Source organism: Blennius ocellaris, assembly GCF_963422515.1.
Source record: "Blennius ocellaris genome assembly, chromosome: 13".
NCBI classification, from domain to species: domain Eukaryota; kingdom Metazoa; phylum Chordata; class Actinopteri; order Blenniiformes; family Blenniidae; genus Blennius; species Blennius ocellaris.
The window spans coordinates 17,379,091-17,393,772 of NC_137662.1; the positions used below are offsets into that span (position 1 = coordinate 17,379,091).

Below are 14,682 nucleotides of genomic sequence, written 5' to 3' on the forward strand. Positions count from 1 at the left end.
CAGAAACCGTGCAGGACTGCGGCTCTCGAGGACCGGGGTTCCCCACCCCTGCTCTATGATAAGTAGAGAAGCGGACTCTAAAAACTAGTTGTATTAAGTATTGCATATCGAGTAGAAGTTAAGCAATGTTAAAGGATCTTAGTGCCTGCTTATTCCACATGATGTCATGGCAGCAGTATGGAGGGCATTCCCACACCCAGTGATTTCCTCCAGCTCAACCCTCACCCTAACCCACCAGACGAAAGGTTGAATCTCTCCAAGGAGATCTTGGGCTGACCTTGTGGCCTGACTCCAGTGGGACGTGCCTGGGAGAACTGTAGAATTAACCGGGTCTGTAATAAGATGCATTAACAGTTGATCGTTGTTTGCCCAGTTTGTCAGGTATCTCACTGACTTTTCGTTCTAAATAGGTTTTTGGCTTTAACTTGCAGTTTCTGTTACAAATAAAGTTTCATTAAATGTATTAGGTGATCTCAATGTATTTTAACTGGATTGTTGTTTTTTCAGGGATTTCATACACGCTCAGAAAAGCCTTTAAATGAAATTAAATTGGACATGTTTTCAAAAGTGCATTGCTTCAACTGAAGAGAACTTCACCAACTATGAATTCAGAAAAAACAGCAAAGCAAGGGAATCTTTTAAGCATAAATCCGATCATATTAAAGGAATTTTCTTTTCACAAACTGTGAATTATGCTCGTATATAACATTGCAGAACAGGAATCTTTTTACAAAATATACTAGATGTAACGGAAGACCTTTTTTTTTTTTCTTTCCCCTCTCTAGTTGCATTTCAAATGGATTGGTTTGATCCAGACTCTGCTCTGTGAGCATGATAAATATAGGGTAGCTATATACCCTCAGAGAAAAGCATTAATTGTTTTCCATGCAACTGATCAGCCACTGGCTACAGCAGATCCTGCTGGTTGATTGGCTGCTTCTGGCTCGAGGCGATTTCCTCTGAGCTGCTCGTGTGGAGTGACATGGCCCTCTTGCCGATAATGTCACAGTGAATGACCGCCCTCCAGCTGCCTTTCGGGTTCACTGGGGCAAGAGAGCACCCAGTGTCTCCGAAACAACCACCATGTCTAATTCCTCAAACTCCCTCCACCTCGGGCCTGAGGGACGGAAACTGGTGTGGTTGTTTAGTCTTCCACAAAGCTACTGCAATGCTACTTAATGTCTTATAGTTTAAAAGTGCAGGTTGACTCTGCAGGGTCGCGATTCTTTATGTCCTCCGAGTCCCCTCTCGCCTGTTTTAGAAAGGCGTAGGATCTCAAGCCCTACTGCTGGGGTGTACGTTTCAAGGCAGCTGCTGACAGCTCAACTGAACTTGAGAAGTCTCAAGTGTGACAGGGAAGGATGTTTGTGGTCCACGCTGGTCCGCCGTGGCCTTTTCCAGCTCACGAGACATCTCCCGGTTGACCCAAGCATGAGTCCCCGTTATTTCATTAAATTTTTTCCTCTCTCGGTTTGATGAGATGAAATCAACCCTTCTGTGTCTTTACGGTTCTCTGACATGTTAATAACTGCAGCATCTCCACATGTCCTGCAGGATTAGCACCTGACTGCTCTCATGATGCTAATCTCCTCATCTGTCAGCGCCGGGACCTGTCGGCTAAAGTTCTGCTGGCCCACAGGAACCACTCGGTCAACAGCTGGCCTTCCATGAGGTGGCGATCAATTCAAGTCCTCCCCTCCAACAATAAATTACAACAGCTTTCACGATGACACATGATGTATGTTGCATGTGCTTTCCCTTTCGGTGACCTTCACGGGGACTTACTACTATGGAGTTTGACATTAATTCCCCCTGCTGCTTGTTTTGTCTGACATATGCCAGAGAAACTTAACGGGTCGAATAAGAATGTACTGCAAATGTTTAAATAACTACATGGACAAACATTTCAAATATGTAAGGCATGAAAAATCTTGGCTCAATTTTTTTTTTTTGACAACCATCACCTTTGGTGTAGTAGCAATTTTCATGTTTTTTACCCCCCCCCCCCCCCCCCCCCCACGAAAAAAATGTGCTCCAGTGACAGATCTTCCCTGCAGGCTCCTGTGAAACAGCATCATTTGGCTTTCATGTGACAGTTCACCATTTTACCAGCAGGAGGACGACTTCAGAGCTCCTCTTCAAGCCACAGCCTCTCTGTTATCTGTCTGCCTGAACACTGACTGATCAGTGATGCTCGCTGGCACCGCCGGAGACGAACCAAGCTTCATAATGTATGTGGCAATGGAGGTGTGCTTTAAAACTGAGACCCCAGTTTCTCCCTTTGATCTTCACTGCAAAGCCAATGCAAATGATGTGAGAGAAATTGAGGAGCCAAAAACACTCTGTACCTTGAAGTTTGTCCTCATTTTTTTTTTCAACTCATACAAAATATGAGTTTTGTATTTTGCTTAGCGAGTGGTGGATTGAAATGTTGGCAGTGTGTTGCACCTCTTTTATGTGGAGTTAAAATGCGTACACAGTCAGTCATAATGCTATAATTTACAGACTGCCTTGTTGTCTTCAGTGTTTTGCAGCTTGGCCTCCAACCACACATGCACCCAAACTTGTTTTTTTCAAAATCTTATAGGGACAATATATTCACGTGGATTCATTTTCTGCAGATGTACTCTAAACTTGACAATTCTTACCTAACCTTACACCCCGTCGCTATCTTAACCTTGATAAAAGACCTCAATAGGAACATCCATTCCTCCCCCCACCATGATGCAAGACCCCATAAGTTCATGAGCAACTATGTTTAGGTCCACAACAGCACAGAATAACTCACACACCCACATTGAACTCATGGCAGCTGTTTCTGTAGCAGGGCTAATATTTCCGTGACAATAATTTACCACGAAATTTTCTTTCTTTTTTTAACATTAAACATGTTGAATTTTCTTAATTAGGTGTCAGTTCCACACTCGGTGGTAATACTGTTCTGCTCTTTGCTGATGTTTATTTATAATAGTTTTTTTTTTTAACATCCTGGCTGCACAAGTCTTTAATTGAACTATCTATAACTGGATATTTGGAGGACAGATTAATAAGAGTTTATTGCAAATTACCTCTAAGACATGTGGGGGCCTTAAGCCACGAGTGTCTGGCTGCACCTGTTCACCTGGTCTGATGCCCACAGGGTCAGTGGTTATTCAGGGCCTCGAGCCAGCTGTTTCTCTGGCTGGCTGCTTGGAGCCATCCTTATACTCCAGTCATACCTCACCATCACCCGCAACCCACACCTGTCTACTCACCCACATGTGAGCGAAATACAGTAATTGACCGGGGAAGGTTATTTATTTCATAATGCGTGCGTGCGTGTGCGTGTGTGCACACGTTATCAAGGTGATTCTTCAAAAATGAAAACATCATCCATGGATGAAGAGGCAAAAAGGGGAGCAGAGCACTATAGTTGATGAGAATCCAGCGCAATAACATCCCCGCAGGGACCGAGCGGTGGCTTTATGGGAGCTCATCATTTTCTCCTCTATAGGAAGCTTTAATTCCAAAATTTATGACGAATCGATCCAGTCCCATTTTTAAATCCTCTTCGTTTAAAAAATAAAAATAAAAAAAATAGTATATATATATATAGTTTTGCGACGTGCGTCACTGGCGTGCATTAAATACGCAAATTGTAGCCAGCTTCCTCCTATTTCTTTCTTTGTTTTTTTTTTTTTTTTTTAATTCACCTGTACATCCAAAAAGACTCTTGGAAATAAACATCGTATCGGTTATTATTACTGCCCCTCTGTCCATCTTTATTATTAGCGCTTCGCTCCGCCCTACTACCTGTAAATCTCCCTCCGCGCGACTCCGTTTCTCTTCTCGAGCGGATCTGACAGCCAGGCAGGCAGGCAGGGAGGCGCGTGCTCAGCTGGCCGCTGCGCTCCGCATCGCACCGCATCGCACCGCAACCGCACCGCAGGGGACCGAACGGACACATCCACCCGTCTAGCAACCAAAAAACAGGATTATGTAGGCTGCTTCTCATAATTGTTCTGCTCGAGGAAAAAGTGAAATCGATTACTGATCGACTGGATCCCCTGAATGGAAGACGGCGAGAGAGAGTGAGTGAGAGAGAGGGGTAGAGACACAGAGAGAGAGGGAGAGAGAGAGAGAGAGAGAGAGGGAGAGAGAGAGAGAGAGAGTGAGAGACCGAGACAGAGAGAGGCTGCAACATTTTCTTTTTTTATTGTCTGTGTGTCTTGCATTATCTGAGAGATCCCCGGCAGCCTCGACGGCTGCACACCGTCGCTTATCATGGCATATGGCGTGAACGAGGCACGAGCCCCCCCGGAATGAGACGCGCGTGAGACTCGTCGTCGCTGCGGATTTAAATGCCTCTCACCAAGGGCCACCGACCCGCTATCTCGGTCCGCTTCGTGCGTGTGTCTCACGCTGTCACGAATAAACAATTCATAGACTTGTGAGGAAAGACGGAAAGAGACTCGGGTGGGGGTGAACGCAATTTACAGTAAAGAGGATTTTTTTTTTATTATTATTATTTGTATTTTGTTTTTTTGTTCTTTTGTGTTTTTGTTTTTTCAAGCAATATGGCTGGTGAGTGGGGCTGGGGACGCTGGCACAGGCTCTCCAAGGCTCCTAAATGCTAGCTGAGGCGGATGGCACGGCTCCCCATGGAAGCGACAGCTCTATGAGGACAAGCAATATCAATAATAATATCAATCCAGACTCTTCGATTCTGATATCCAAGATGGAAGACGTCGTCATCCCGTTCTCGTCCGAGGTGCCATGCGACAATAATGGACAGCGCATGTGGTGGGCATTCCTCGCCTCCTCCATGGTGACGTTTTTCGGGGGTCTCTTCATCATCCTGCTATGGAGGACCCTCAAATATATGTGGACTGTTTGCTGCCACTGCAACATTAAACACAAGGTACGGCTGCGAAATAGCCCTCACGTTTCATCTGTGCTTGAAGGAAATGCTGCAGCTTGGCTTGTATTTGTGTCACGAGACCTTGGCCTGACTTTATTGTTCTGAAATGGCCCTCTTTGTCCAAAATCATATCCGCTATGGTTTTGCACCAACTAAAGAAATCACCAGGGCCCAGCGCGGTGCCTATATAAGGAATGCAGCATGATTGTTGTTGTCCTCTGGCTGTTTACTACCTCCCACTCTTGAATGAAGGGGCTGATGTTGCATGACAAATATTGGTGGGATGAGAGGAGAGCAGTTCCTTCATTTCAATTTGCTTCGACATGCACTAGAATGCCCTCATGTCACATTCAGCTCTTAACTTCTGAGATGGACTTTTAACATTTCAAATGGGCTATGCCATTTTTTTGTTTGTTTTTCATAACTAAATGTATGATCCTGCACAATCCACCATGTGTGTCTTAATGACTTCCACTGGGACTTCTCATGCAGAGCCAATGATGGCAATGCTGCACCTTTATTAATAAACACTGCATTTTCTTTTTTTGCTCCCGGGAAACGTTATTTATTATATTACACTTTTGAGGCGGCTCCACCTGATTGTGTTTATGCTGCATATTAAATGTCTGTGGAGTGATGAAGGTAACCTGTCTGCAGGATTAATATAGAAACAGGATAATAAGGGTGACTGCCCATTATTTTGCTTGGGGTGGATGAATCATAGCTGATTCACTTTTGTATTAAAGCCTTCTTCATATGTGACTCACGCACTTGTGTGTTGTGCAAGTGGTCCCCTGGCTGAACACAGGGGCAGATGAAAGGTAACGTTGTTGAGTGTGCACAAACATGCTTTGGGATTTGCGTTGGGAGTTCACGGTGTTTTTCCATTGGAAGAGGGGAACGGTTGATGTTAAGGCCAGTGCATTAATAACGCCAATATGTCTCCACTGGCGTTGAGAAGAAATGTGTCTAAAACGGGATGTGGTTGCAGTGACGGGCAGATGAAAGTGAAAGTGATGGTCTTTGTCCGTCATGTGTTTGGATGAAGTTCAAATGACGCGGCCTGTGACTTGCTTCTCGGCCGTGTCCTTTCGGCCGACGTGACCCTCTTCTCTTCATTTCTGTTTGCAGTCATGGTGAGTGGGAGACGGTCCACAGCGAGCCGCTTCCACTGACCATGACTACAAGGATACAGTGACACTTGTAAGATGCAATAGCTGCGTTGGTGTTTTCACATCTACTGAAATCAAACAGGTGTGTCCACAGACCCCAGGCTAATAATTGATTGTATTCGGTGGAAGAGCAATCATGGACATGGAGTACATCAATTCTAATGTATTTTTGATTGCACATAATATATTCCTTCACTTTCATACATATCTATGAGCCTTACACTGCTTTAATATTACTTCAACCTCATGGTATCGGGAGTCATCAAATATCATGTGTTGAAATTGTGGGAATAACGTCACAGCGGTCAGTGTCAGTGGTCTGCAGACTGAATATCACCACAAGCCTGGACTTTCTTGTTGAAGGCGGCACTGACTGTTAAAAACACCCTGAGGTGGCTTTGAGCTCTAACGGCACTAATGAGCAATGTTAAATTAAAGCGGTCTTCATTACTTTTGAATTGTTCTCTCAGGCTATTGGCCAAACTGAAAAACAAGCGGGCGTTTACATGAAATAAGAGCTAAGACACTATCGGGTCTGCTTAAAACAAACAGCCTGATCTTGTGTTTACACTTGGGGAGTTATTTCCACTCGGTATCCAAGCAGTTACTTGGCTGTCACCTTGCTTGTCATTTTGTCATGCCCGTGGATCTGGGTATCAGAAATGGCATCAAACCATATGTCATCTTTCATACTTCTCGCCATGTTGCTAGGAAAGTGATGAAACTAAGCCATGTGAGTATAATTAGGTATCCATCTTGTGACTACTGGTGGGTATCAGATTGCATCTCATCTCTTGCAAATGAGGAGAAACGCTGAAAATGAGAGCTCACGTCTGTCAGCGCTCGCCGTCTTTGTTGTGGCGTTGCTGTGGGTGGAAGGCAGAGTCATCCCGTCCGGTGACTTTGGGAGGCTTGACACTTGGCCACGGAGGGAAAAGGCTTGTTAGGAGTATTAAGAGGGGGGGGGGGAAACTGGATCCGTTTTCAGCCGACTGCGGCCGGCGAGGTTGGCATGTGTGAGAAACAGGATGCACGGCCGGCCTTCTGGATCTCTGTGGCGCTTACTGGGAACCTGGAATCAGAGGCAGGGAAATAGAGGTGGAAACTCTCGGAGAGATAGAGGGAGGAAGTGAAAACAGGGGGTGTGATGGTGATGAAGGGTTTGAGATGTGGTGTTACGTTGCGTACGGTGTCCTCTTGTGCTCCGCCATTGACACGCGGCCGTATCTTATTTCATCTAAACGGTCCTCGTCTCTGTCCGGATTATAAGTGAGCGGTCAGAGGATCACACTGGAAGGAGGAAGGTGTACCCATGTGGAACGGGCTTTTTCTTCTTTGGAAGTATGGCTGAGGCAACATTTGTTCTAATATTGTTGTGCTGCAAAACTAATAAATGCACCCGAGCCTTTTAGGCAGCGGCCAGAGGCTTCAGGAAACTGAGATAATCACATTTCTACTTCTTCTTTTCCAAAACGAGACAGGGCTCTTGTAGTCTGCACAACAAAAACAGTACTTTATAGGCATGGCGTTTGTCTCCCGGGGAAACTCAAAATAACATCTAATAAAAAACAAACAAACACTTATTGATTTTTTTACCTCTGTACTGGAAATGGCCACATTTATGGCACCATTTCTCCACCAGGTGTTTCTCAGTGCCATTTTTATTCCACATTTCATCCACAATTATCACTTCATTCGCCCAGACTGCCGTGGAAATGGTAGTTATGGGATTTTATCCTGTTTTTTTTTTTTTATTTTCACAGCACAATTCAAGGCTTGACACATTCTAACTAAAGGGGTTTCCTACTATGAGAAAGACTCACTCAAGCCAATCACAATAATGCATATGCATGACTGAGAGAGATGCAAGCACAGCCACTCAGTGATGCTCAAGGAGAGGAAACCACCGCCATGCTGCCGGGGCTTTTTTTAGTATATCAACCCGCTGTGGTTCCCCTCTTGTATCGTCCCGTTTTCCCGTTGAGTTTTGAACTGTTTTTCTGTGCTGCGCTGCCTCACTGCTGCTCGGTTATCTAATGGTCGAGCTATCCACTCTGCATCATGCCACCTCCAGGAGTTCTTATATGACGCCTCTGTTATTTGGGATGCGTGGGGAGGAGGAGTATAGAGGCTTTGCGTTTGTGGCACCACACTCTATTCAAACATGAATGGCACTATCATCCTCGGGAGAAAATGGCTCTGTGAAAATACGGCTTCACTGGAAAAATGGAAGTGCCTTATACTGTCGGCTGTAGGGACGTGAAAGGAATGGCGCAAACTGCTCTCTCTGAATTCAAAGTGTGAGACACCAGCAGTTGTCTCAAAGATGATTTCTCTGTTGTGATAAATCTTTTGACATTTAAACACAACAATTTCTATTTTTGTAACAAATGGATGAGTTGCTGTAACGTCACCAAATAGAATTACTTTCTTATTGGAAGATCAGCTATGCTCTCAGTTCACATAGACGGTGATAAGGACATTTAACTTAATGGGAATTACATTTATGTCTTATTAAGTGGCCTTTAAAATGCTGCTATTGCATACGAGAATGTTTAGTTTTATCCCTAAACAAATTATATTTATTTTATTATTCGTTTAAGATAGAAAAAACAAATATATGCACATTTAAGATTTGAAAAAAATTCAAACAAACAACATAGAAAATCATCTGTCAAAACAGGCTTTGTTTTGCTGATCCACTAATATATGTTTTTTTTCTTACCATTGCTACACTTGAAAATATCAGGATAAGAAAAAAATACATGCCCGTATCAAAGAAAATAACTAAAGATATTTGTTTGTGTTCATTTTGGATCCATAGTTTGTGATAGTATTTGATGAGTGTGTGATATATATAATATAATGTATGTGATATATATTTCAAAACAACAAAAGTCAATTTAATAAAGTTTTACTGGATAAGAAATGATCATGTTGATGCCGTATGGGTTATTAAACATCAAAAACGTAAGTGGATAGAAATCCTCCATATTCTTATTTGCATCATTATCCATTCAGGGCCCCTGCTTCCAGCAGTCGGTGGTCTCCACAAGCGTGTTTGTTTACTCGCAAAAAAAACTTTCAGGTGTTCAAAGGGAAGTTCATTCCCTCGGAGAAGTTTTTGTGGTTTCATATCGGCTCCACACACATTGTATTTCAATCCAAGCACCAAAAACTGCACAGTGCAACACTGGTGAGATATAAATGAGGGCTAAAAAAATACACCACCTACCTCACCTCAGAACAACAGCTGATGCAGCTACTGTACCGAGCACCTCCAGCCTCCCCCTCATCCCCCCAAGGTGCAACATGCAGTGTGTTATGTGCAGTTTAGTACTAACAGCCATCACTGTTGTACAGTTGTTTCTGTCAGAACAGCTCCGTTGATGGAGTGCTTACGCTTTGTCCTTGCTTGTACAATCTGCTCATACAATCTGACATTTGCCCAGATCCAATCTGGATTACAGTACTGACGTGTGTTCGTCCTCTGCATGTCACTTAGTGTATGCATACACCCTTTCTTGGATGTATATCACGCACCTTTATTTTGGTAGAGAAGAACAAACAGACACTTGGTGAATTACACACTTCTATATGGATGCATCGTATTCTCTGTATGTTCTACGCTATGAGAGAGAACGAACACTTTTTATAAACACTGTATATTTTTTCGTCATGCTTCAGATGCTTTGTGTGGTTCGACGAAACACCATTTCTTGTTGATATATTTTCACGACGTGCACATTTGAAGCTTAGTTTAGGTTGCTGTGGCTGTCTCTCCGTGTTTGCCCAGGAATGTACTACTTACCTGAGTTAGAAAATGTGGTTTAGAAATGGATGGATAGTTTCATTTTTCTAGCAGCAGTTACAACATAGCCATGTCATGACACTCAAATAAAGCACAGAGAAAAGAAAAGAGGAAAGCAAGTCGGAATCCCACCTCAGCAAGCATAGGTGACAGTGGAAAGGAAATAATGCCGTTTTATCAGAAAGGAATCTTGAGCATCTCCAGACTGAGAGGTGGTGGCTTTCAGTTTGGACCGGTTGAGGTTATGGGAATTGTAAGAGAGGCGTATTATAGGACAGATAGTTAAGAAAAGAGACACTTGGTGAATTGAGTTGATGCAATCATTTGTCTTTTGCTTAGATGCTTTATAGATTTGGCATTTGATGCCTTACTATCGTAGATGATGGCAACACCCTGAATATATATATATATATATATATATATATTTATATATATAACCTAATTGCCAAATACTAACGGCAACAGTTTTCGCATTTATCATGATTGGTATAAAGCTGGTGTTGTGTCTAGTGCTTGTTTCCCTCTACCACAGCCAAAAGTCCCTCTGGCAATCACAGGTTCATTAAAATTTTATTTTGTTTTATGAGAGCTTGATGTTCTGTGTGTTGGTTTTTCTCTCTGGATGCCATGTTGGGTCTGTGTGGCGTGACTGATGAGGCGACCGTGTGAGAGCACCTCTGGTTTCGAGGTTAGGTTTTTCCCTGTCGCTGCACAGTCGATGATGACATCTTGTCACTCAACACTAAAAAGCTTGAAGCAGAAAGGTCGGAAAGGTGAAAATCTTTTGTGAAGAAAGATTTTCTCGAAGCATTCTCACAAATCCATCGTAGGGTTGCCTCTCGTGGAAGACGGCAGGAATTTTAAATCTTCACAATGCATTTCCCATGATTGAGGATTGTTATTGATTTTGTTATTGTTATTGATTTTGCTGCTCCAAGTCTTATGCTTGCGTTGCAGGGGAATGAATCAGCTCTGGATCTGAAACCCTATCTCAGCATTCACGTGTGTCTTTTACTAAATTGTGTGTTTTTTTTTTTCTTTCTTCTGTATGATGAGCAAAAAACAAAATGAGGTATGCCTGCATACTCTTCAGCGCGCGTACCTTGGAGTGGACTTGATTGCGGAGGTGCATGTGGAGAGGAACTGTTGTGAGCCTGTGTATTCCCCTGTGCTTGGCAACTGACCAGCTGCATTTTGCCAGAGCAGCACAGAGAGCACACACCCTGCCATCAGCTGTCGCTCTCGCTAACCTCGGCCCGGCTCGGCCCGGCTCGGCCCAGCTCGGCCCACTTCATCCCGCACCAGATTACAGAAATCCAGAGCTAATTGACAGAATAAAAAAGACAAAGACCTGATTCATTGAGGGCTGGATAAAACAAAAGCTTTATAAAGACTCTGGCTGCATGTCCGTGTTAGTTTAAAAAAATTTTTTTTAATGTCATCTGAGGAATGTTCGGCGGAGGACTACTATGTTCTTGCGGACAGTGGTTGAGTTGCATGTGTCTTGTCATGTGTTGTTGACACTTGCAGGAGTGAGCATGTCTCACAGCTGTCCCAGAGAAGAGTATGACCAGTGAATGCCCTTAAATCCTACGACTACCCAGAATCTGTCATCGGGCCAAGCACTGCAGCTAATGGTTATATTGTAACTCGTAGTGATTATTTTATGATTTTACACGGCTGAGTAATTGAGTAATCAGATTGTCTGCTGTGACTTAATTCCACTGACACTAAATTTAAAAAGGTCTGCAGTTTTCTGTTAGCTAACACACCCTTTGCAACATGCACAGATTTTACAGAAGAGAAATAAAACGAGGCTGAAACCAGAAGGTTGCACTATTATTATCTGATTTATGAAACTTATGTTTATTTAATTAATGTATTTACTGTTATGTAACCAGGAAAATGTAATAGAGATAAAGAATATCTTTCACTATAAGAATGGTGGTTTCAAAACATATAAAACAACTAATATGAATGGAAATGCTGGCAAATGTAGTACTTTTCTAAACTTCCAAAGTTCAGCATCATTTTGTCACATCTTCTGATGTTAGTCGTGCGCCTCGTGACTCGCAATTCAGTGCACGTCCTCCCTTTTTCCTCGAACCTAATCCCTAATTTTCCAGGTCTGATTTGATGGCCATCTAGGGACAACTGTAGTGTGCTGTGCCGATGCATGTTAATCCACAGACAAGGAGAGGCTATATATCGGGCCTGACTATGTATATCATGAAGCAGACACAGAGGTCCACCCTCCACCCCCACACACTACCCAAACTGTGCTGCCCCGCTGTCATGCTGTTATGTCTTCTTTGGCCAGTCACCGTACTATTAAAAGGACATCCACGCCCCAGGAAGTATTCAGAGGTTGAAGGTCGGAGGGGAAGGGTATACCTGGCTCCACAAGGGGGGGAAGAGTGTTAGAATGGCATTCCCACCATTGCTAATGTGTGATGGGGTCTTGAGCCACCTGATCCTTGCCGAGTCAGACTGGCAGCAGGGGAAACCATTTGCATATTTATCCGCTGGTTGAGGCCGACTCTGGCTAAGCTGCCATGGAAGACCTGCGCAGGAGAGATATGTAGTGACTACGTGGCTGTCTTGTCTTGATCAAAGCTGGTAGTTTCCAGTCTACCAGCTGCCCTACTCAGCTGCTGGTGCCCTTAAACAGCTCACCATCACAGGAAGGGCGTGGGTTTGTGTGAATGCATACCCTATAATGTCGTCGAACTTCCTTAAGTTCAGCTCAATTTATATGAATGACCAAGTTTTTTGGTGATTCAGGAAACAAAGATAATGATGATATGTTTCTATATAAATTAATCCCTAAAGTGGGCTTTGTAATGTAATTTAAAATAATCAGACTACAATATATAAAGCATCCACAATTGTGTTAATCAGGAGCCTTTGAAGTCAAGTAAATGGGTGAATACTAAGTAATAAAGATAATTCAGTTTGAGTATGACTGAAATAGTGACATATATTCAACAATAATATACAACCACATTTTAAAAAAGAATTAAGAGTAAACAGGGAAGCATTTTTTTTAAATAGTATAAAACACAAAAAAATACCTACATGCCTTTATATCCCACTAAAAGCTATTCTAAAGAGGTTGGTTTGGCAGACCCACACTTTTCTTTTGCTTTTGCAGCATAGTCTTCACATTAATTTGTGTTTCTGCATTATTTCTGCATTGTTTGGGATCTAGTATTTGAGTGAGGTAGAAACAACTGTGATGATCATTCCTGCTTGTCTGCTTAGACCTTTCTTGGTAAATGTGCCCTTCAAGCCTCCAGCTGACCGCTGCTCTTGTGTGTGAAAGTTTTCACCATAATCTCTGTACTGCATTGTTAATCTTGGTTCTGCATTAAATGGAAGATTGAAACACTCCTTAGATTACACTGTATAAGTTGCTCAGTTCAACCTCTACATACAATGTTAATTGTTTGAGACTCTCTAATTGCCATTGACATATAATTTAGTGCTCATTTGATAAAATTGTTACCTTTTTTTTCTTTCAAACATTTATTTATTTATTTATTTATTTTTATATTTGAATTGTCCTCACCCTTCTTGATGAAATAAAGCCCAGCGATGTGTATTGTCTGGTTCTGACTATCAACCATCAGCAAACCAGCTCCGGCTCTCCCCCTCATCTTTGTTACACGCCCAACGGTCCACCACCCACCGTCAGAAATCAGCAGTGCCATCAAAACCTGGTTAACGTTATAACTGGTGCTTTGAGCCTTGCACAGTTTTGCACACACACACAAGGAGGGAGAGTGAGTGAGTGTGTGCAGAGGACACGACTGTGACCTTCAAACATCCCAGCAGGCAGCACTTCTGCCTTCTATTTAGAGATCCCATGTCTCTCTTAGCAGCATGCATGGCTCTGTGAACCCACAAGCAAAGCCTCCATTCCCCAGGAAGGCTGGGAAAGTGTTTGGATTACACAGCACTACCACCACAGCCACTGCCCTTAGTAACCAGCCTCGATTAACCTCTAAGGGGGGGCCCGGGGCAGGCTAATAGGATAATTGTCATTCTTCTCGCGGGCTAACGATAGGCTCATGTTTCTCTGCCTTCATAGCCAGCGTGCTATGATGCTAAGCCTGCACCTCATTTGACAGCCGTCTAATAGTTAATGGAGCACTAGGCGCTAAGAAAATGCTGTGTTATTCAGCGAAATGCAAGTATGAATGACGGCAAAGGGCAGCTCATGAGCTCAACCCCATTCAGCTGAAGTGATCGAGCTTGCTATACAATGGTTTTACCTTTTGACTTCTTCTGACATTTTCCAGAGTGGCTGCACAGCATGAATAGTGCTGCTGTCAATTACAGCCTTGTCTGACGCTCTCACAAGTGAAATCCCAGAAGGTCTTGTCTCACTCAGGTGCCGTCTGCTGCCCCACGCCGCCCTGGACCTGCTGAAATATATCGAGACACGAACCAAGTGAGGCGGACCAATTTCTGAGTGACATGAGCTTTGTAAAATGATGCCCCTAGTGTTCAGCTCCAATTGACAGCGCGTGCGGACATCATGTACAGATGATGCACAGAGTGCAATGGTTCATTGAAAGGATGGCTCATTAAATATGAATGATAATGTAGAGCTGCCTCTCAGCTCTCTGACAGCCTATGTAATAGAGATAAAGCTACACTTTAGTGAGTTACTGTTCGCCTGTTAAGTTAGCCACCCTCCTGGGATGCGTATGAAACAATTTATCAGCGTTGTTCACATCAATGAAATCTGTTTTGAGCCTCTCGAATGTAACTCGTTTACCAAAGAAATGTTG

At 43.3% G+C, this 14,682-nt stretch overlaps 1 protein-coding gene across 1 annotated transcript in view; it reads left to right on the plus strand.

Annotated features, from left to right (window-relative positions):
• Nucleotides 1-4,609: 4,609 nt before the first annotated feature.
• The window catches only part of LOC308138207 (calcium-activated potassium channel subunit alpha-1a), a gene marked incomplete at its 5' end in the record, with an annotated part of 140,217 nt that continues 130,144 nt past the window's right edge, over nt 4,610-14,682 (plus strand). The window contains one exon of the mRNA XM_080507229.1: nt 4,610-4,900. Coding sequence (XP_080363355.1) covers nt 4,610-4,900 — 291 coding nt within the window. The remainder of the gene's footprint in view (nt 4,901-14,682) is intronic.